Raw genomic sequence first — 17,098 nt, forward strand, 5'->3', positions numbered from 1 at the left:
AGCATTCACACAGCCAACAGACACCTGCACACACAACGTCCACTTCCCCCAGTGTGCCCGCCTCTTCCACATCCCTGTCTGTCCTCTCTACATGCACACCCTCATGCACTGCACCTTCACTCACTGTTACTGCTCCTCTTCCTTGCACTCACCACAAAAGCAGACAGCCATATATGCACCCCATACACCACACCTGCACTCACCACCTCCACTGTAGTTGACACATGCAGCACATTCACCCGACTTGCAGACATCACACAAACATACATCCACACTAGCTGTCTGTCTTCTCCTACTGTGTCCACCCCCCCACCTCCCAAAACACTCAAACGCACCAAGACACCCACCCATCAGACATCCACCACACCACAGCATACTGAGCAGTCACAGGCACCCACTACACGCACACCTACACCCCATACATCAACTCCCTCTGCCTCCACTCCCACACCCTCATCCACGCCCACCCCAATTGCTCCCCAAAAACGTTCCCTCTGCCGTGTAGACCTGTTCGAACCCACTGGCCCACCCCGTCTTGTCCCGAAACGTGCCCACCTCCTTGCCCTTTCCGCTCCTTCCACATCGCAGCCCACCCCGGTCCAGCCTTCCCATTCCCGTGCCCCTTCTCCAGTTAAGAAGGCCTGCTCAGAGCCTAAGGCATCCTGCTCCGCCCCAGCCAAACAGCCTCCACCCCCTTCAAAGGAGAAGGCCACCCCCATCCAACCTCCTCACGCACGTCTAAGTCCCACCCCGTCATAAATCCCCACCCCGTCATAAATCCCCACCCCCACCTCCCGTGCCCCCATTCCGTGAGGTGCCTGGATCCCCTATGGTGCCCTGTTGAGTGGAGTACCCAGCACTTGTGGGAGTCAGGTGTGGCCAGGGACAATTGACTGTTTATGGACTGGCCATTGGCCCTGTTAGCATCATTTAGCTCACTGAGCTACTGAATAAAATGTCTGTGCGGCCTGTGTTTGGGCTGCACGCAGTTCCACCCTGGTGTTTGTTTAAATAATTTATGGCTGTGGTGCTATTGTATATCCTATGGCCAAGTTGTAGTGGCCTTCAGTCAGGTACGTCCCTCTTGGTAAGGGGTGTCTGACTATTGCTGTTGGGAAGGGTTGGGGGGGGGGGCAGGCTTTGCGGGGTGGGTATGTAACTTTGCCCTTTCCTCCCTTGTGTCGTAGGTTGCGGTACTTACCGTCGTCGTCTTTGTCGGCGGTCTCGGTCGTGTAGATATATGGCAAGGAGCAAGACTGGCATGATCTGCAGCTCTCTGTCCATGGCTGCCGCTGCACGGTTTCTTGATCTCCGGTGGGTGTTTCCTTCTATTTGTTTCTTTTCTGCCTGGCTTTGTGTGGCGGTGGTTCCAGACCGGGAACTGGCGGCGGAATGGTGGTTCATAATTTGATGTGCGGGTTGGGCCTTTCCAACGGCCTGTGGGTGGTCTCTGCCGTCGTCAGCGGGACTCATTTCTGAGTCCCGGGTGGTGCGTGGATGCGTGGTTCATTATTTGGCGGTCCGGACCGCTCCTCTGTTGGCGGTTTCTACCGCCGCCGGTGCGGAACGGACTGCGATGTTCATAATGAGGGCCATAGTTCCCCGCAGAAAAGTCTCTGGTTTCATCATATCTCAGAAAGAGATCCCATTCCTTTTCTTCTGCTCCTAGTCTCACACGTCCCTACTCCAGACACTGACCCACAGGCACCACTTTGGAGGCTCAAAGTGCACCAACACTTATTTAGCAACGTGTACCAATTGTTTTAGCCATTTACAACTTTAGTTTCAAATTCAACATTTTGTAAACATTTTCCGTTTTACAATTACCTGTAATTCATCACTCCTTTTTACTAATGCATCCTGGAGTTGAGAAATAAGGTTTTCCTTCTCTTTCAGCTCTTCTTTAACATTCTTAAGACAATTCAGTTCATTAATAAGCTGTAAAAGTTTATCATCTTTTTCTTTAATTGCACTATCCCGTTCCTAAATGTAAAATAAAAACACAAATGTTAGCAAAAAATAACCACAATTTAATACAACAGAGAAAAGGCATCAAAATACATTACTAGAAGTTACTCCCCATGCTCACTCCTATTCTCCTCATCCCATGTCATAACAGTTCACTGGGCATATTTTTTTTTTATTTTAACAAACTAGCTCTCAAGGAGACAATGTTGAAGCGCACTAGGAGGTTCAGAAGAACCGGAAGGACGATGCAAATGTTGTCAAGAATCATCCACAACTTACAAAGAGAGTGAAAGGCGCACAGCATTTGGGCTGGAAACCATTTTTATTTGGAGCAATGGATTCATACCATTCTACAGATTAAGGAAAAAAAAGCAAAGATACATTAATAAAAACAACAGCATACTAGATCGAAATACCTATTGTAAAAAAAGAAGTAGTAGTGGTGTCATTTATTGCCCCACCAAGTGACCCTAGTATACCTTGGTAAAATTATTTTGAACCAATACGTTTGGGTGGTGCTACTTGGTATAATATGCCCTACTACCAAAAGTTATAAACAGGTATGGCTGAAACAGCTTCACTGTGTGCACATGAATAGAAATATATCAGGATAAGTCCATAATTGTCATAAATCCTCAAAAACTAAAGGTCTGTAAAACACAGTTCATTTTCAACTCATTTATTGGTATGCAGAAGCATTAATTGTTTACAAGGACATCGACAGCCAACACGTGTTTGTCACACGTGTTTGAAAGTACATGAAATACAATAAATAAAAAAAAAACAATGAAACGCAATAAGTTCAAAAGGAAAAAGAAGCAATGACAGGGATATAACAAGGTAGACCAAGATCAATAAAAGTGCCAAAGCATTATCTGTGTGTTGTCTGGAGAAATATCCACCGCATGAGAGAAAAAGGTGCAGCCTCACCTGTGTTTCGTGCACATGAAGTGTAGAGAAACCATTGGTGAAAGAAAAAGAAACCACGTGGTAGCAAATAAAGATAGTGTAGGCAAAGAAAATGTTTACGATCACCTGGTGAATAGAGTACAAGGTAAATGTGAAAAGTGGCAAAAAAGACCAACTGCCAACCAAGCTGTTACAAGAACTAATCTCACAGGTAGTAGAACGGCAAAACTGTGCAAAACAACAACAACCTAAAAGGAAATAATGTACATTAAACTGTAGTTGGTGTTAAACGAAGGCAACACACAATAAAAAAGTATTGTGACCGCAAAGTGCAAAACACCTGTAGTGGTTGAACGCAGTCAGTCATTGTAGGAAGCTGGCCAGGTGTGTGGTGAGCACCTATGCTGTTATCACCTTATGCCAGGTATCCCCTATTGGTGAAGTGTAGGCAGTGTCTAGAAATAGGAAGCCAGGGCTCTCTAGAGGTAGCTGTGGATGAGCAGCCAAGACTAGGCTCTAGGAGACATGCAAAGCTTAAGCAATACCACCTTAGCCACACCGCACTATCACACATGAAAGAACCACACAGTGTTACAAAAATAAATGCACTTTATTAAGGTAACACAAATACCAGAATACTATAAGCAGTTCCCCCAACTGAAGGTAAGTAAACACACTATTATATACACATTAGAATCAGTAAAGAGCATAGAAAGCAATAAGCATTGGCACAAGCAACAGAAAATAGTGAAGGCCCCAGGGGAGGGACAAACCATTCACTAAATAAGTGGAAAGCGAGATACAGTCCCCACCTACGGATGTGGAATCGATAGAGGGGAGCTGGAGGAACTAGGAATCCCAAGAGGTGAGAACCGGAGTGACCCCCTGCGACCAGGAGAGCAGAGCTAAGTACCTGGTTTTTCCCAAACCCAACAGGAGGACTTTGGTAAAAGATTGCACAAGACCCAGATAAGAATGGAAGAACCCAAAGGTGGATCCTGGCAGAAGAGGACCTGCAAACGAAGGGGACCAAGTCCAGTTTATGATGGAGTGTCCGGTTGTGACAGGAGCCTATACCCACCCTTCTGTGGATGCAGGACTAGGTCGACAAGGGACGAAGAAGCCTAGCTGTGCAGCGCAGGAGGCAAAGATAAGTTCCCGAAGTGATACAGATTGTGTCCCACATCATTAGTCAAGTTGAGGATGGTCAGTGGCGCGGGAGAGCCACAAATAAGCCTTTGAAAATGCAAAAGAGGAAGAAGATGAGTTGCAAGGCTGAACAGGATCAGCAAGGCCCAGGGGACTCTACCCAAGGAGGGGAGTCCGGGGTAACACTTAGCAGTCGGGAGAGTCACAGGAAGAGAAAACAGCCCCCACAGGCAACCCCACTGGCAGCAGTCACTGTGAGGCCCAGGCAGCACACCTGAAGAGGAGTCCCACGTCACGGAAGCACTATTTAGCAGGAATAAGTGCTGGCGGCCGGGGCTACATGGAGCCTAAAGGCTACACAGAGCCTGAAGATCCCTTGGAGGAGGAGCAAACAAGCCTTGGTAGCTGCAAGAGTCATGGTGTACAGGGGTAGTGTCCTGCAAGGAGAGGCAAGGGCTTACCGTCTCCCAAGTTGGACAGCTGGTAGAGAGGACCAGGGGGACCTCTCCAGACAACCATTTGTGATGCAGGGTCCACGCAGTTCCGAAGGAGAGCAGATCCACGCAGCCAGTTTTCATTGCAGTTGGTCTCTTCAGATGTAGGGGAGTGACTCCTTCACTCCAAGGGAGATTCCTTCTTACTTGTGCAGGCTGAACAGTCGCTGCCCTCAGATGATGCACAGCCGGGGAAATGTTGCAGTTGGAAGGAACCGGAAAAACAATGTTGAAGAGCGGTTTCATCGCTGAAGTTGCAGACTGTCAGATCCTGGAGGGTCCAGTTGCAGTCCCAGTGGACAGAAGATGAAGTAAACGATGCAGAGGAGTCCTGCTGGAATCTCACGCATAGTATCTGATGACCCCATCCAAAAGGGATACCCAAAATAGCCCAGAAAGGGGGACCACCTATCAGGAGGGGGCTGTGGCATCACCTATATGACCTGACAGCTCAGATGCTGTTGGGGGCCTCTGCCCACCTTGGATTAAAGATGGAAAAATCAAGTGGTCACCTGAAGGAGCTCTGGGCACCACCCCAGGGGAGGTGATGGACAGGGGAGTGGTCACTCCCCTTTCCTTTGTCCAGTTTCATGCAAGAGCAGGGACCAGGAGTCCGTGGACTGGTGCAAACCGGTTTATGCAAGGAGGACACCAAATCTGCACTTCAAAGCATAGCGGTGGCTGGGGGAAGCTACCCCTCCCAAGCCTTGTAACACCAATTTCCAAAGGAGAGGGTGTTGCCTCCCTCTCCCAAAGGAAATCCTTTGTTCTGACTTTCTCTGCCTGAGCTGGTCAAGCAGCAGGAGGGCAGAAACCTGTCTGGGGTGGCAGCAGCATGGGCTGCCTGGAAAACCCTAGAAGACTGGTAGGATCAATGCTGGGGGTCCTCTAAAGAGCCTACAGAGTGCATGGAATCATACAACCAATACTGGCAACAGTATTGGGGTATGATTCTGACATGTTTGATATCAAACATGCCAGGTTTGGAGTTACCATTCTGTAGCTGGACACAGGGACACCTGTTCCCAGCACACTGGTAAAATAGCTTCCCAGCATTTATGAAGTCCAGTGCAATGGAACTGTAGCTCATGTAGGGCTAGGAGGGCCTACCATAGGGGTGACTTGCAGTGACCTGTAGTGAAAGGGTGCATGCACCTTTTTATGCAGGCTGCAATGGCAGGCATGCAGACACATTTTGCATGGGCTCCCATGGGTGGCATAATACATGCTGAAGCCCATGGGGAACCCCTGGTGCCCCAAGCCCTGGATACCCAAGTACCATATACTAGGGACTTAAATGGGGGCACCAGAATGCCAATTGTGGGGTGTGCAATGTCCTACGCAACCACATTTAGAGGGAGAGATCACAATCACTGTAGTCCTGGTTAGCAGGATCACAGTGAAAACAGTCCAAGCATACTGACGTCAGGCAAAGATTGGGGGAAACCATGCCAAAAAGAAGGTTGTTTTCTACAATGTCATCAGTAGGAAGAGTCACAGAACGAAAGGAAATAGCCAAAGGCTGTCCAAACCAAAGGTAGTAGAATGGATAAAGAAATCAATCAGGATTTACAAAGAGCAGCTAATCACCCAATAGGGTATCCAGGCACTTACAGGTCCTGGCGGCTTATTCTAACTGTCAGGTCTTGAGGGCCATTAGGAATTCCAGAAGTGAGGTGATGGTCCGGAGGTGTGTGGGGAGGCTGTTCCAGGATTTTGCTGCGACGTGAGAGAAGGAGCGTTCTCCACTTCTTCGGTAGATGTGGGGAGTATGGGAAAGTGAAAAGGAGGCAGAGCGTAGTCTTCTCGGCGGTTGGTGGAAGTTTAGGTAGTGGTTAATGTATGTGGGTCCTTGGTTGTGTAGAGTCCTGTGTGCATGGGTCTGCAGCTTTAATTGGCGTGATTCTGTATGGGGAGCCAGTGAAGTGGCCTGAGGTGAGGTGTGGTGTGGGTTCGTCAAGGAAGGCAGAGGATGAGTCTGGATGTGGCGTTCTGAAGTATCTGTAGGTGTGTGGATGTAGTCCAATCGGATGGCGATGAGCGACTGTGTCAAGGTGCGTCTTGTGTGTAGAGTTAGCCACTTGAAGATCTTACATAGAGTGCACAAAGTGAGGAAGCAGGTGGAGGATTGGGCAATGATCTGTGATTTCATGGTGAGCTTGTTGTCAATGATGATTCCAAAGTTTATGGCATGCTCAGAAGGAGTGGGAGTGGGTCCTAGGTCCGATGGCCACCAGAAGTCATTCCATGTGTTGCTGCTGCTACCAAAGATCAGTACTTCCATATTGTCTGTGTTCAGCTGCAGGCAGTTCTTCATCCAATCAGTGGCGCTTGTCAAGCAATTGTGAAAGATGGTTCTAGTGGTGGAGGGGACGTCAGTGAAAGGATGAGTTGGGTGTCGTCTGTGTAGGAAATTATGTTGAAACCATGGAATCTGACGATGTTGGCCAGCGGGGTCATATAGGGGTTGAAGAGCGTGGGGCTGAGGGATAAGTCCGTGGGGACGCTGCAGGTGATCTCCTTGTGTTCAGAGATGAAAAGTGAATGGCTTCTTCCGGTGAGGAAGGAGGTAACCCATCTGAGCGCGTCCCCTTGGATCCCAATGTGGTGGAGCCTTTTGATCAGCATGTGGTGGGATACGACATCAAAGGCTACTGAGAGGTCAAGGAGGATATAAGCTGCTGTTTGTCCTCAGTCAAGGAGGGTTCAGATGTCATCAGTGGCTGCTATCAGGAAAGTTTTGATTGCTGTGGAAGCCAGATTGGGAGGCATTGAATAGTTGGTTCTGCTACAGGTATGTCATAAGTTAGTTAAGATCTTTTCCAGTACCTTTGCTGGGAACAGGAGTAGGGAGATTGGCTGGAAGTGTTTGGTTTCGCTTGGGTCGGTGGCTGGGTTTTTGAGTAGTGGTCTCACTTCCGTGTGTTTCCAGGTGTCTGGATATCTTGCAATGTTGATAGAGGTGTTGAACAGGGTGGTGAGTTCCTGGCTGATCCTTTGTTTTTCATTGTTCAAGATGTAGTGCGGACATGGGTCTGTGGGACTCCCGAGTAGATGAATTTCATCGTGGAGGTAGTGTCCTGGGTGGAGAGGATGTTCCAGGTGGTCAGTATGTGGTTCATGTAGATTATGGAGGTGGCATATCTGATGAGGAAGTTTATAGATGTAGGTTAGGGTTCAAAGTTTCTGTATATGGTTGTGATCTTGTCATGGAATAAGTGTGCAAGGTTGTCGCACAGCTCCTGTGTGGGTGTGGTTTTTCACTGGCAGCCGGGATGGAGAATTCCTTAACAATGTTGAAAAGTTCCTTGGTGGTGTTGTTGCTTGTTTCGATGCGTGCGGCAAGGGCTGTCTTCTTTGTTGCCCTCAGCAGGCGTTGATACAGGTTGAGAGAGGTCTTGAAGGCTGCTCTGTCAGACGTGTCCTTGCTGGCACCCTATCTCATCTCCAGCTGTTTGCTGTCTCAATTCACTGTTCCGAGTTCTTGGGTGTGCCAGCTGGCCTTCATGGAGGATTTTCTCTGGATGTTGCTCCTGATGAAGATGATGCCATTGGCGCAATTGGTGATACAGGCATTGAAGTTTTTCACTCTCTGTTCTAGGTTGGTGGCAGTAGTTAGGTTTGTTACCTATGCCTGCAAATACTTCACTCATCCCTCTTAATGTACAACTTGATACCAAGCTGGCTGCATGGTTCTCAGCAGCTCCCAATAGGACTTTTATTTTAGTTATTCTGCTCACACTGCATAGTTTTGCTCGCGTGATACACCACAACTGTCTATTTGCCTAATTTAGACTTTGTTGCCTGTATTCATAAATGGAAAATGTCACTTACCCAGTGTACATCTGTTCGTGGCATGAAGTGCTGCAGATTCACATGCTATGCATAGCTCTTTCGACATCTAGTGTTGGGCTCGGAGTGTTACAAGTTGTTTTTCTTCTAATAAGTATTTTCGGAGTCACGGGATCGAGTGACTCCTCCTCTCGGCTACAGTGTGCATGGGCATCGACTCCATTGTTAGATTGTTTTCCAGCAAAGGCTGAATGAAGAAGTGATAAAGTATAAGAATACAAAGAGTACATTCTACAAGAAAGAAAGGAGCGTCAATGGCATTCTTAGGGAACATACCAATGGTTGATATATGTAAAGCAGCCACATGGTCAACTCCTCATACATTTACAAAAAACTACTGTGTTGATTTTTTTTTCACAGCAACAAGCCACTGTAGGCCAAGCTGTCTTAAGAACACTGTTTCAAACAACTTCAACTCCTACAAGCTAGCCACCGCTTTTTTGGGAGGACTAACTGCTTTGTAGTCAATCATAGCATGTGTATCTGCAGCTACACATCCCATTAAATGGGAAATGTCACTTACCCAGTGTACATCTGTTCGTGGCATGAAGTGCTGCAGATTCACATGCACCCTCCCTCCTACCCGAAAGCCTGTAGTCGTTCAAGTTTAACATTTGTACATACATAGAAACATTTACATGTGCATGGACATCTCTTTGTATTCTTATACTTTATCACTCCTTCCTTCACCCTTTGCGGGAAAACAATCTAACAATGGAGTCGATGCCCATGCACACTGTAGCCGAGAGGAGTAGTCACTCAATCCTGTGACTCCGAAAAGACTTCTTCGAAGAAAAACAACTTGTAACACTCCGAGCCCAACACTCGATGCCGGAAGAGCTATGCATAGCATGTGTATCTGCAGCTACACATGCCATCGAACATAGGATTTTGTCTGAGCAGGCATTTCAATTTTACGCTTTTCTTCTACTACATCCCGTTGCCAAATCTGCCATAAGATTCTACCCACATATGGGGTTTGGCTAGGTTTGTTACCTATGCCTGCCCATACTTTACTTGTCCCTCTTAAAGAACAGCTTCACACCAATATGGCTGAGCTGTTCTCAGCAGCTCCCAATAGGGCTTGTGTATCTGTCTGCTTTTTTATATTTGCTGCTTAATTCAAACTGGGAAACAGCCGGCGTCGTGTCCCTTTAAAGGGAACGCCCACTTACAACATTTGCTGTTCTATGAGGTACGTCTATATTAAGTAATTATCATTACTTATGCCTCGTTTCTTGGGGCTTAGCTACAACACTTCAGACAAAGTTGTTTTTTTTAAAAACAAGTTATTTTTTCAATAATTGCTTAGTTTCTGCGTTTATAACGTGTGTTTTCTCATTTTACAATCCATTGGAGATCCTCTGCTCACACTTTTACTCCGCTCGTTTTCTGGCACTACTTAGTTTGACAAACCGTAACTACCCTTTGTCTATAACGGGAACAACACTCAGATTGTTTGTGCACCTCACATTCTCTTTCCAATGCACATATCCATAACTGTTATCATCTTTGTTAATAATACACATGGTCAACTATCTTACTCTTAGTTTTTTACTCATACAGGTGAGGACTTACGAAGGTCACCTGCGCTTTGTGGTCTGGTGACTCTTTGGAACTCCCCTCAACTTTTCAGTACATTTTGTGTCCAAACTTAGAATCTATATGGTTTGCTTTGGCAACCAATCCTCTTCTAAGGCATTGTATCTGCGGTATGTAGAATTCATTTACCTGTGACTTGTATTCCATTTCACTTTACTGTTTCTTTGGTCTGGTCTGACAACTTATACCCACTTCATCCATTTTGCTTTTAAACAGCTTTTTTACAGCGATGTACCCGTTTGAAGCATACTTCGCTGACTGATTCAGCTGTCTACTACATATTATTTTCCTTAAATAGCTTAGTCTATTAACATGGTAACTTTGAGGCTATTGAGTACTGATTGAAAAGAATGGACATAACATTGTAGATGTTTCTTTATCTCTTTCTACTACCTATTGTTTGGACAGATTTTGGTGACCTCCTTTCGCTCTGTGACTCTTCCCAACTGATGACATACGCTGATTTTACTTTAGATATTATATGACTGACTACATTCAACCACTGCAGGTATTTTGCACTTTGTGGTCACGATACGAAACGTGTGTTTCCTTCGTTTAACACCAACTACAGTTTAATTTGCATTATTTCCTTTTGAACATTTTCACAGTTCTACTACTACATTTGAAATTACTTCTTGTAACTTCTAGGGTGGTAGTTGAAATTTTTATTTGCTACTTTTCAAATTTACCTTGTGCTCTAGTCACCGGGTGATCGGAAACATTTTCTTTGCCTACATTATTTTTGTTTGCCTCGGGTTTCTTCTTTTCCTTTCACCAATTGTTTCTCTACACTTCATGTACACGAAATACAGGTGTAGATGTGTCTTTTTTTCCTCATGCAGTGGATATTTCTCCAGGCAACACACAAATAATGCTTTGGCACTTGTACTGATCTTGGTCTACCTTTTTATACCTCTGTCATTATTTTATGGAACTTACTGTGCTTCGCTGTTTTTGGAATTTATCGTATTTCATGTACTTTCGCAGCCTTGAAAAAGTCACATGGGTTACGAAACAGGTGTTGATGTCGTAACTTTTGCCATGTGAAGAATGAATGCTTCTTCATACCAATAAATGAGCTCAACGGTTTTCTACGGACTGTTACTTTTTGAAGATTTATGACAATTATGGGCTTATCCGGAGTGCTGTGGTATTTCTATTCATAAATCCAAATACCTGGCAAACACCTTTAGCTTATAAATTATTTAGCCATTCTTGAAAGGTATGTCTATTCTGCTACAACGTAGCCAATCTAATGACAAATAACAATTATTCTCTAAACTCATGATTCTGTTTAGTTTGTTCAACCTTTCAAAGAATGTAGAAGCAATCTTTCTATTTCAGAGCTATTAAAGTGTGTGCCATGAGAGTACGAAATAATATCAAATTCTTCTCATAAAGGCTACTGATTATTATTCATTTCTACCAAATCAGGACTACATAAGAGTGACTGCTTAATTCTGACCCTAAAAGCTCTACTCAAGTCGCTATGAACCTGATCCCAAAATAGTACCATTCTTAGACATTCCCATATTATACAACACCAAGTACCCAATATCCCTGGATATGTTCTGCATAAGTCACTGTAATCATTGAAGAATATATTCGAACTTTACATTGATTAAAATAAAACATATAGTAAAAAATACTGTATATGGCCTAAGCTAACTTGAATATGTGTTCCCAGTTTAAATCCATATGCACCCCATCAGGAAAACCTCTCTGCAGCTCTTTTTAGCCAGATCGTTCTGATGTTTTTGTACTCCGCATACCTGGAGATTTGTAACCATGGTACCTGTAAAAGTTAGCTTTAAGCAATATTCCATATTTGTTCTGTGGCTGTGAAAGGGTCTAAAGCCACCAGTACTGAAACAGCGCCCTATTTTCCTGGTTTATGTAGTCTTTAACCACCTTTGTGATTTTGGAGAAAAGTGATGAATAATCGCAAAGCTGCACACATCCACTTTTGGTTTTGACCATAGCATGTATGTTTCATAAAGGGAACTTAAAGGGTTATAAATTTCCTTTTTTGTCCATGTAACAATGGGCAGACACCAACTGGATCATGGTTTGATATTATTTATTCTAGTGTAACCCGAAAAAAAAAAAAAAAAAGAGAGAGTTCCCTTTATATATCTGTGAATGCTGAGGTTACCAGAAAGTACAGTGTCCAATGTCCTTCACCGTCCCCTCCAATAAAAAAAAAAAACAGTCGTTCTAAAAGCCTTGCTTCTTTACAAGTCCAAACAAAGGTGACAATCAATTCATTCATCTTAATATATTTTTTTTTTATCTAGCTTACATGGTACACCTAGAAACAAAAACAAATATTTTCGTAAAATTATCTTTTTTTAATAAAATAATGTGAATCATGACTGCCAATGCAATATGCTTCCACTTGTTCAATTCTCACTCTTATCGCACTAGTAAATGAACATAATTATGTGTATACATATCTGAACATTGGCATTTGTATGGATAACTAGTTGGCCCCATAGTTACCATTTGTCTTTATTAATCCAATAGTCAAGGAAAGTAGGTTTTGTTTATCAGGTGCTGAGAAAAGGACCACATCATCTTCATACAATAATATTTTTTTCCAGGTGCTAGTATATTGAGACTTGATTTAAACTGTTAACTATTGCATAAAATGTTGATAGGGTTTCAATATAAAGAGAAAATTCAAACAGCGTGTTTTCTCTCTCAATTGCTAACTAACTCACCACCTTGCTGTGAAGGTTTTAGTATAGGTTCTCCAGAACCATGGTGAACTGGAAAGGGAAGTTCATGACTTGAGGAACCTTTATCTAATACCCCAGTTCGCTTGGTCCAAGGCATCCTCGGAGTCTAAACACCAAACCGTGAAAGTTATCTACTAACATCAGCATAGTCTAATAGCTCCTAGAAGTGGGGAATGCTTGAACTTATTAATCTACCTGTCTGGTTTGAACCTGCCAATCTGCAGCTCAGTCTCCCCATATGTATCATACAAATAATATTTTATAATCTACATTGAGCAGTTTTATAGGCCTGCAGGGCCCACAGTTGTTCATCTCAGCTGGGTAGGTGGGAAATTATCAATCTTTCCTTCTTAAAATAGCATGGAGGCTCGTCTCCTAAGATTATAAAATCAACTGTGGAACCAAATGAGTCTTACACATTTTGCACAACACTCATGGAGTCTAACCCTCAGTTTTATTGTCTCTCTAATCTTCAGAGAAGGGTTTGCCAACACCACCTTCTTCCACTATATTTAAACTGTCTAAGTCAGCACTTATTAACAAATGTCCTCATTGGTTTTGAGCAATTTGAGACTGCAAGTCGATCACAGGAGAGGACATTGTTAGTGTGAAAGTATTTAGCTGTCCCAATGAGATGGCTATCTACATTCATATGCACTTAGCAAATAGGAAATTAGTGGAGGGCCTAATTGCTATGGAATTAAGAACAAGTATTGACAATACAACACAAAACTTTTGCAAGCTTAGTCCACCAGCCCAGCATTAGCCGAATGTGCCATCTGCCCCTAAGAGTTTATGGTCCCTGATCAGCAGGAGTATTGATCAATCCTGACTCTTGTTTCAGGAGCCCAGATTGACTTTGTGAGCAGTACCCGGTCTTTGGGCCCATTTCCCCTAACCCAATTTGATTGGGCTACTTGCTAGCCCACAGGGTGGGCCTAGAGAGCATGGCTGGACCTACCACGTGGGAATTGTAAGACCCATGGCTCAATTGCTGATTCGACCACAGGGATAATTAACATCCTCTCCTGGATCATTGCAGCTCTGAAGTCTAAGCTTGATGATCTTGTCTGGTCTCAGTTTATCAAAGGCTTTGACATTTGCGTGTTCCAGGAGATGTGGAGCACTGAGGCTCTCCTTAAGATGGGCTATTATAGCTTGTGGTCCCCGGCAAAACATAGCTCACATGGCCATCCACTGGAGGCCTTGTTATAAAATGTGGATAAAAATCGGCAGCCAACGTAGCTGCCAAAGAGATTAGGATAATTTCACCAGATATTATGAGAGATGAACTAAATTACTCTACTGGCAGAAGGCTGTGACTTTATAATATTTCCAAACACATTCCCAAGGGTAAAGGTGAATCATATTCCTTGAGGTCCCTAGAGGAACATATGGATGTCAAGTAGTATTCAAGCCCAGTGGTTTTGGCAGGGTATTTCAATTTTACATATGAATTAATAAATCTAGTAGGATTGATTAAATTATACTGGAAGTCCAGCTCTGGCCATGTGTCTCACATGGAGGTAATACAAAGGGGCAATAGCAACCATAATGCCCTACACCTATTCTTGAAGGGGGCTATCAACACAGTCCTGTGGCCTCATAATCTGCTAAATACAAAGGAAATTACTGCTGCAAACAATCTGTGTATGCTCAGATGGGATGAAGTTGTTCATTGTGCATATGTAATTGGGAGTATCAGATAGAAAGCATTGAGCATTTTGTTTTTATAAAAGAGTGAGAAGGAGGTAACCCGGCTGCTATAATGGCTGGCCATTAGAACTATTTTAACACCCTATGATCACTACATAGGGTGGACATTGGGAAAAAGAATAAAACCCCCAAGGGTGGTTAAGGGTTTGATAAAAATTGTAGGATTGTCAAAATAAAACTTCTTGACACAATCAATTCCATATGTCCACCTTGTGTTGCACTAGCTAGGGACCTATAAAGCAGTGCTGTGGGAAGCCAAGAGAATGGGATAACGCCATATGGATCACCCTCTTGGAGGCAGCCTGGAGAAGGGACTTGCATGTTTTCTGGCAGATCGTGGCCAACAACCATTCAAACTAGTATGAAGCAGTGGCGAAATTCCATCCAGCTGTCTGTCTGGTACGAATTTTTTTTCACTCTCTACTAAATTAAACATGTCATACTTGATTTCCCTTTTGATAAGGCAGACTTAGCCTTGACTCTGAGAAAATCTGAATCCCTACTGTTTGACACAGAAGATACAACCGGGGCAATAAATAGAATTAGACCCAGAAAGCCAGCCAGATCAGATGGAATACCAGTGGACCTATATCGGCATGAGGCGTTTCATAAAAATGTCAGCACGGATGCCATATCTTGGGGTGCCCTCATGCCTGCATCGTAGCAGGAAGCAAAGAGAAGAGATCTCATGATATTCTATCTAATTACAGACTGATCAGCCTAATCAATTGTTTGTTAGAAATATTTTGCTGCCAGGTCCTGGACAAGCTCAAGAGTTGGATTGAGGACAATAATATCTTATCTCCCTGTCAGGCTGCCTTCAGGCATAATATAAGAACTAGCAATCAGGTAATGAGATTTTTGACCCTTTATTGGAAAGCTGGTAAATTGGGTAAATTACAGCTTTATGTGGTTTTCAGGGATTTAAAATCCACCTTTTGCAAGATGGCGGCGTGAGCAGATGCGTTCGTCTGAGCTCCGCCGCCCAGGTACCAATAAAGGCTTTGCTGCCCCGTTTTCTGCAGCCCAGGCCCTCCTGGCCAGGTGAGGGGGGATCGAGAGACAGCAGATGCCTCGAGGGAGAGCCGGGTCGCCCTCTGAGGAGAGCTACGGCGGTGTTGGGCCTTGCGGCTTGGGCCGTGCTGGTGATTGGTGGTCGCGGCGCATGGCGGTTGAGCCACGTGGGGCGGCTGGGTGCGCGCTGGCCGGCACCCACAACCAACGCGAGCCTAGGCTGCCTGGGCTCACGTCGGAGCAGCGGGCGTCCCTGAACCTCGCAGTGGAGGTCCCCGAGGCGGGGGTGCAGCGGGTCTCCGTGGCCTGCGGTGCCCATTTCTCTGCGAGCTGGAGGTCCCGGGCACCACTTGGCACAGCACTGCATATTAGCGCCCCTGGCTCCAGGTTGGTGGAGCGTGGACAGGCGCTAGAGGGTTGGGCCGTCCATCGGCGGTGCAGTCGGCCCGCGGCGGCCCAGCCCGAGGTCAGAGGGAGCTTGGGGCCTGCAATGGACCTAGGAGCTTTGGGCTGCGGTAGATGCAGGAACTAATGGCCAGAACCTGAAGGACAAAGTGCAGGAGCTGGCAACCCGACCCGAGGTGGGCAGTACGAAGAGGTTCTGGACGTGAAGGACACCGGCCCTAGAGAGGCACTTGGGGCTATGACGTCCTCCAAGCCCAAACGAGATCAGTCAGTGAGAGAAATGTTGAGTAGATCCCACCCGGTTCAAGGCAAACCGGCTGAGGGCTCAGCGGTGGGGCGGTCCCCTGAGGTACGTGGGGAGCTGCAGGAGGAGGAGGATGAGGAGGTCCGGGTCACAAAGGGTTTCCTTACATCAATGTTTGATTCGCTGCGGAGTGACTTGCAGGAACTTCGTAGAGACATTTTCCAAGAGGTGAAAGAGCTACGAGTGGAGGTCACGTCTCTGGGTGAGCGGGTGGCCCAGGTTGAGGATGGCGAGATCTCTCACGGTGAGGAGTTAGCAAGCATGCAACAAGAGGTCATACGCCTGAGTGACCAGCAGGAATTCCTCCAGTCTGCGGTTAAAGACTTGTAAAATAGGTCACAACAGCATAACATTCGCATTAGGGGTGCGCCACTCGGAGCAGAGAAGGAGGACATTAGTGAATTTGTGGTGGCGCTGTTTGACTGTGCTTGGCCTGGAGGGTGTCCGGGAGATTACACTAGATAGGGTCCAACGTGCGGGATGCAGCGGCGGACCTGAGGAGCGCCCACCTGATTTCCTGGCATATGTTCATAACTATGGGCTTAAAGAAAGCATCTTGCAGAGGGCCCGTAATCTCCCACAGACTCAGTTTCGAGGGCACACGCTCCAATTATTTCAAGATCTCTCGCTGCGGACCATGCAGAGGCGTTTTATGGCCCATCTAGGCCCATCACGGAGCACCTGTGGGCGCACTCGGTGTTTTATTCTTGGGGCCACCCATTCCGCCTCATCTTTCGTTGGGAAGAACAGCTCCGCCAAGTGAGGTCAGTGCCGGAAGCGAGAAAGATCCTTTGTTTGGAGGGAGACACTCAGGAAGAGGGCACATCTATGACTATGGCTGATGGGGATCGACCATGATGGCGGCGTAAGGAGAGAAAGAGGTAACAGCAGCGACCAACAACATCGGAAAAGGCTCAGGAGCGGCAATCTGTACTTAGTAGCGT

The 17,098-nt window shown here is 45.6% G+C and overlaps 1 protein-coding gene across 1 annotated transcript in view; it reads right to left on the bottom strand.

Annotated features, from left to right (window-relative positions):
- Positions 1-17,098, bottom strand: part of CDK5RAP2 (CDK5 regulatory subunit associated protein 2) — a 687,227-nt gene that overhangs the window by 360,316 nt on the left and 309,813 nt on the right. Inside the window, exon 16 of the mRNA XM_069241280.1 lies at positions 1,828-1,983. Within this exon, the coding sequence (XP_069097381.1) occupies positions 1,828-1,983 (156 nt within the window). The remainder of the gene's footprint in view (positions 1-1,827; positions 1,984-17,098) is intronic.

The sequence above is a fragment of the Pleurodeles waltl genome, chromosome 6 (assembly GCF_031143425.1).
Source record: "Pleurodeles waltl isolate 20211129_DDA chromosome 6, aPleWal1.hap1.20221129, whole genome shotgun sequence".
Lineage (NCBI taxonomy): Eukaryota > Metazoa > Chordata > Amphibia > Caudata > Salamandridae > Pleurodeles > Pleurodeles waltl.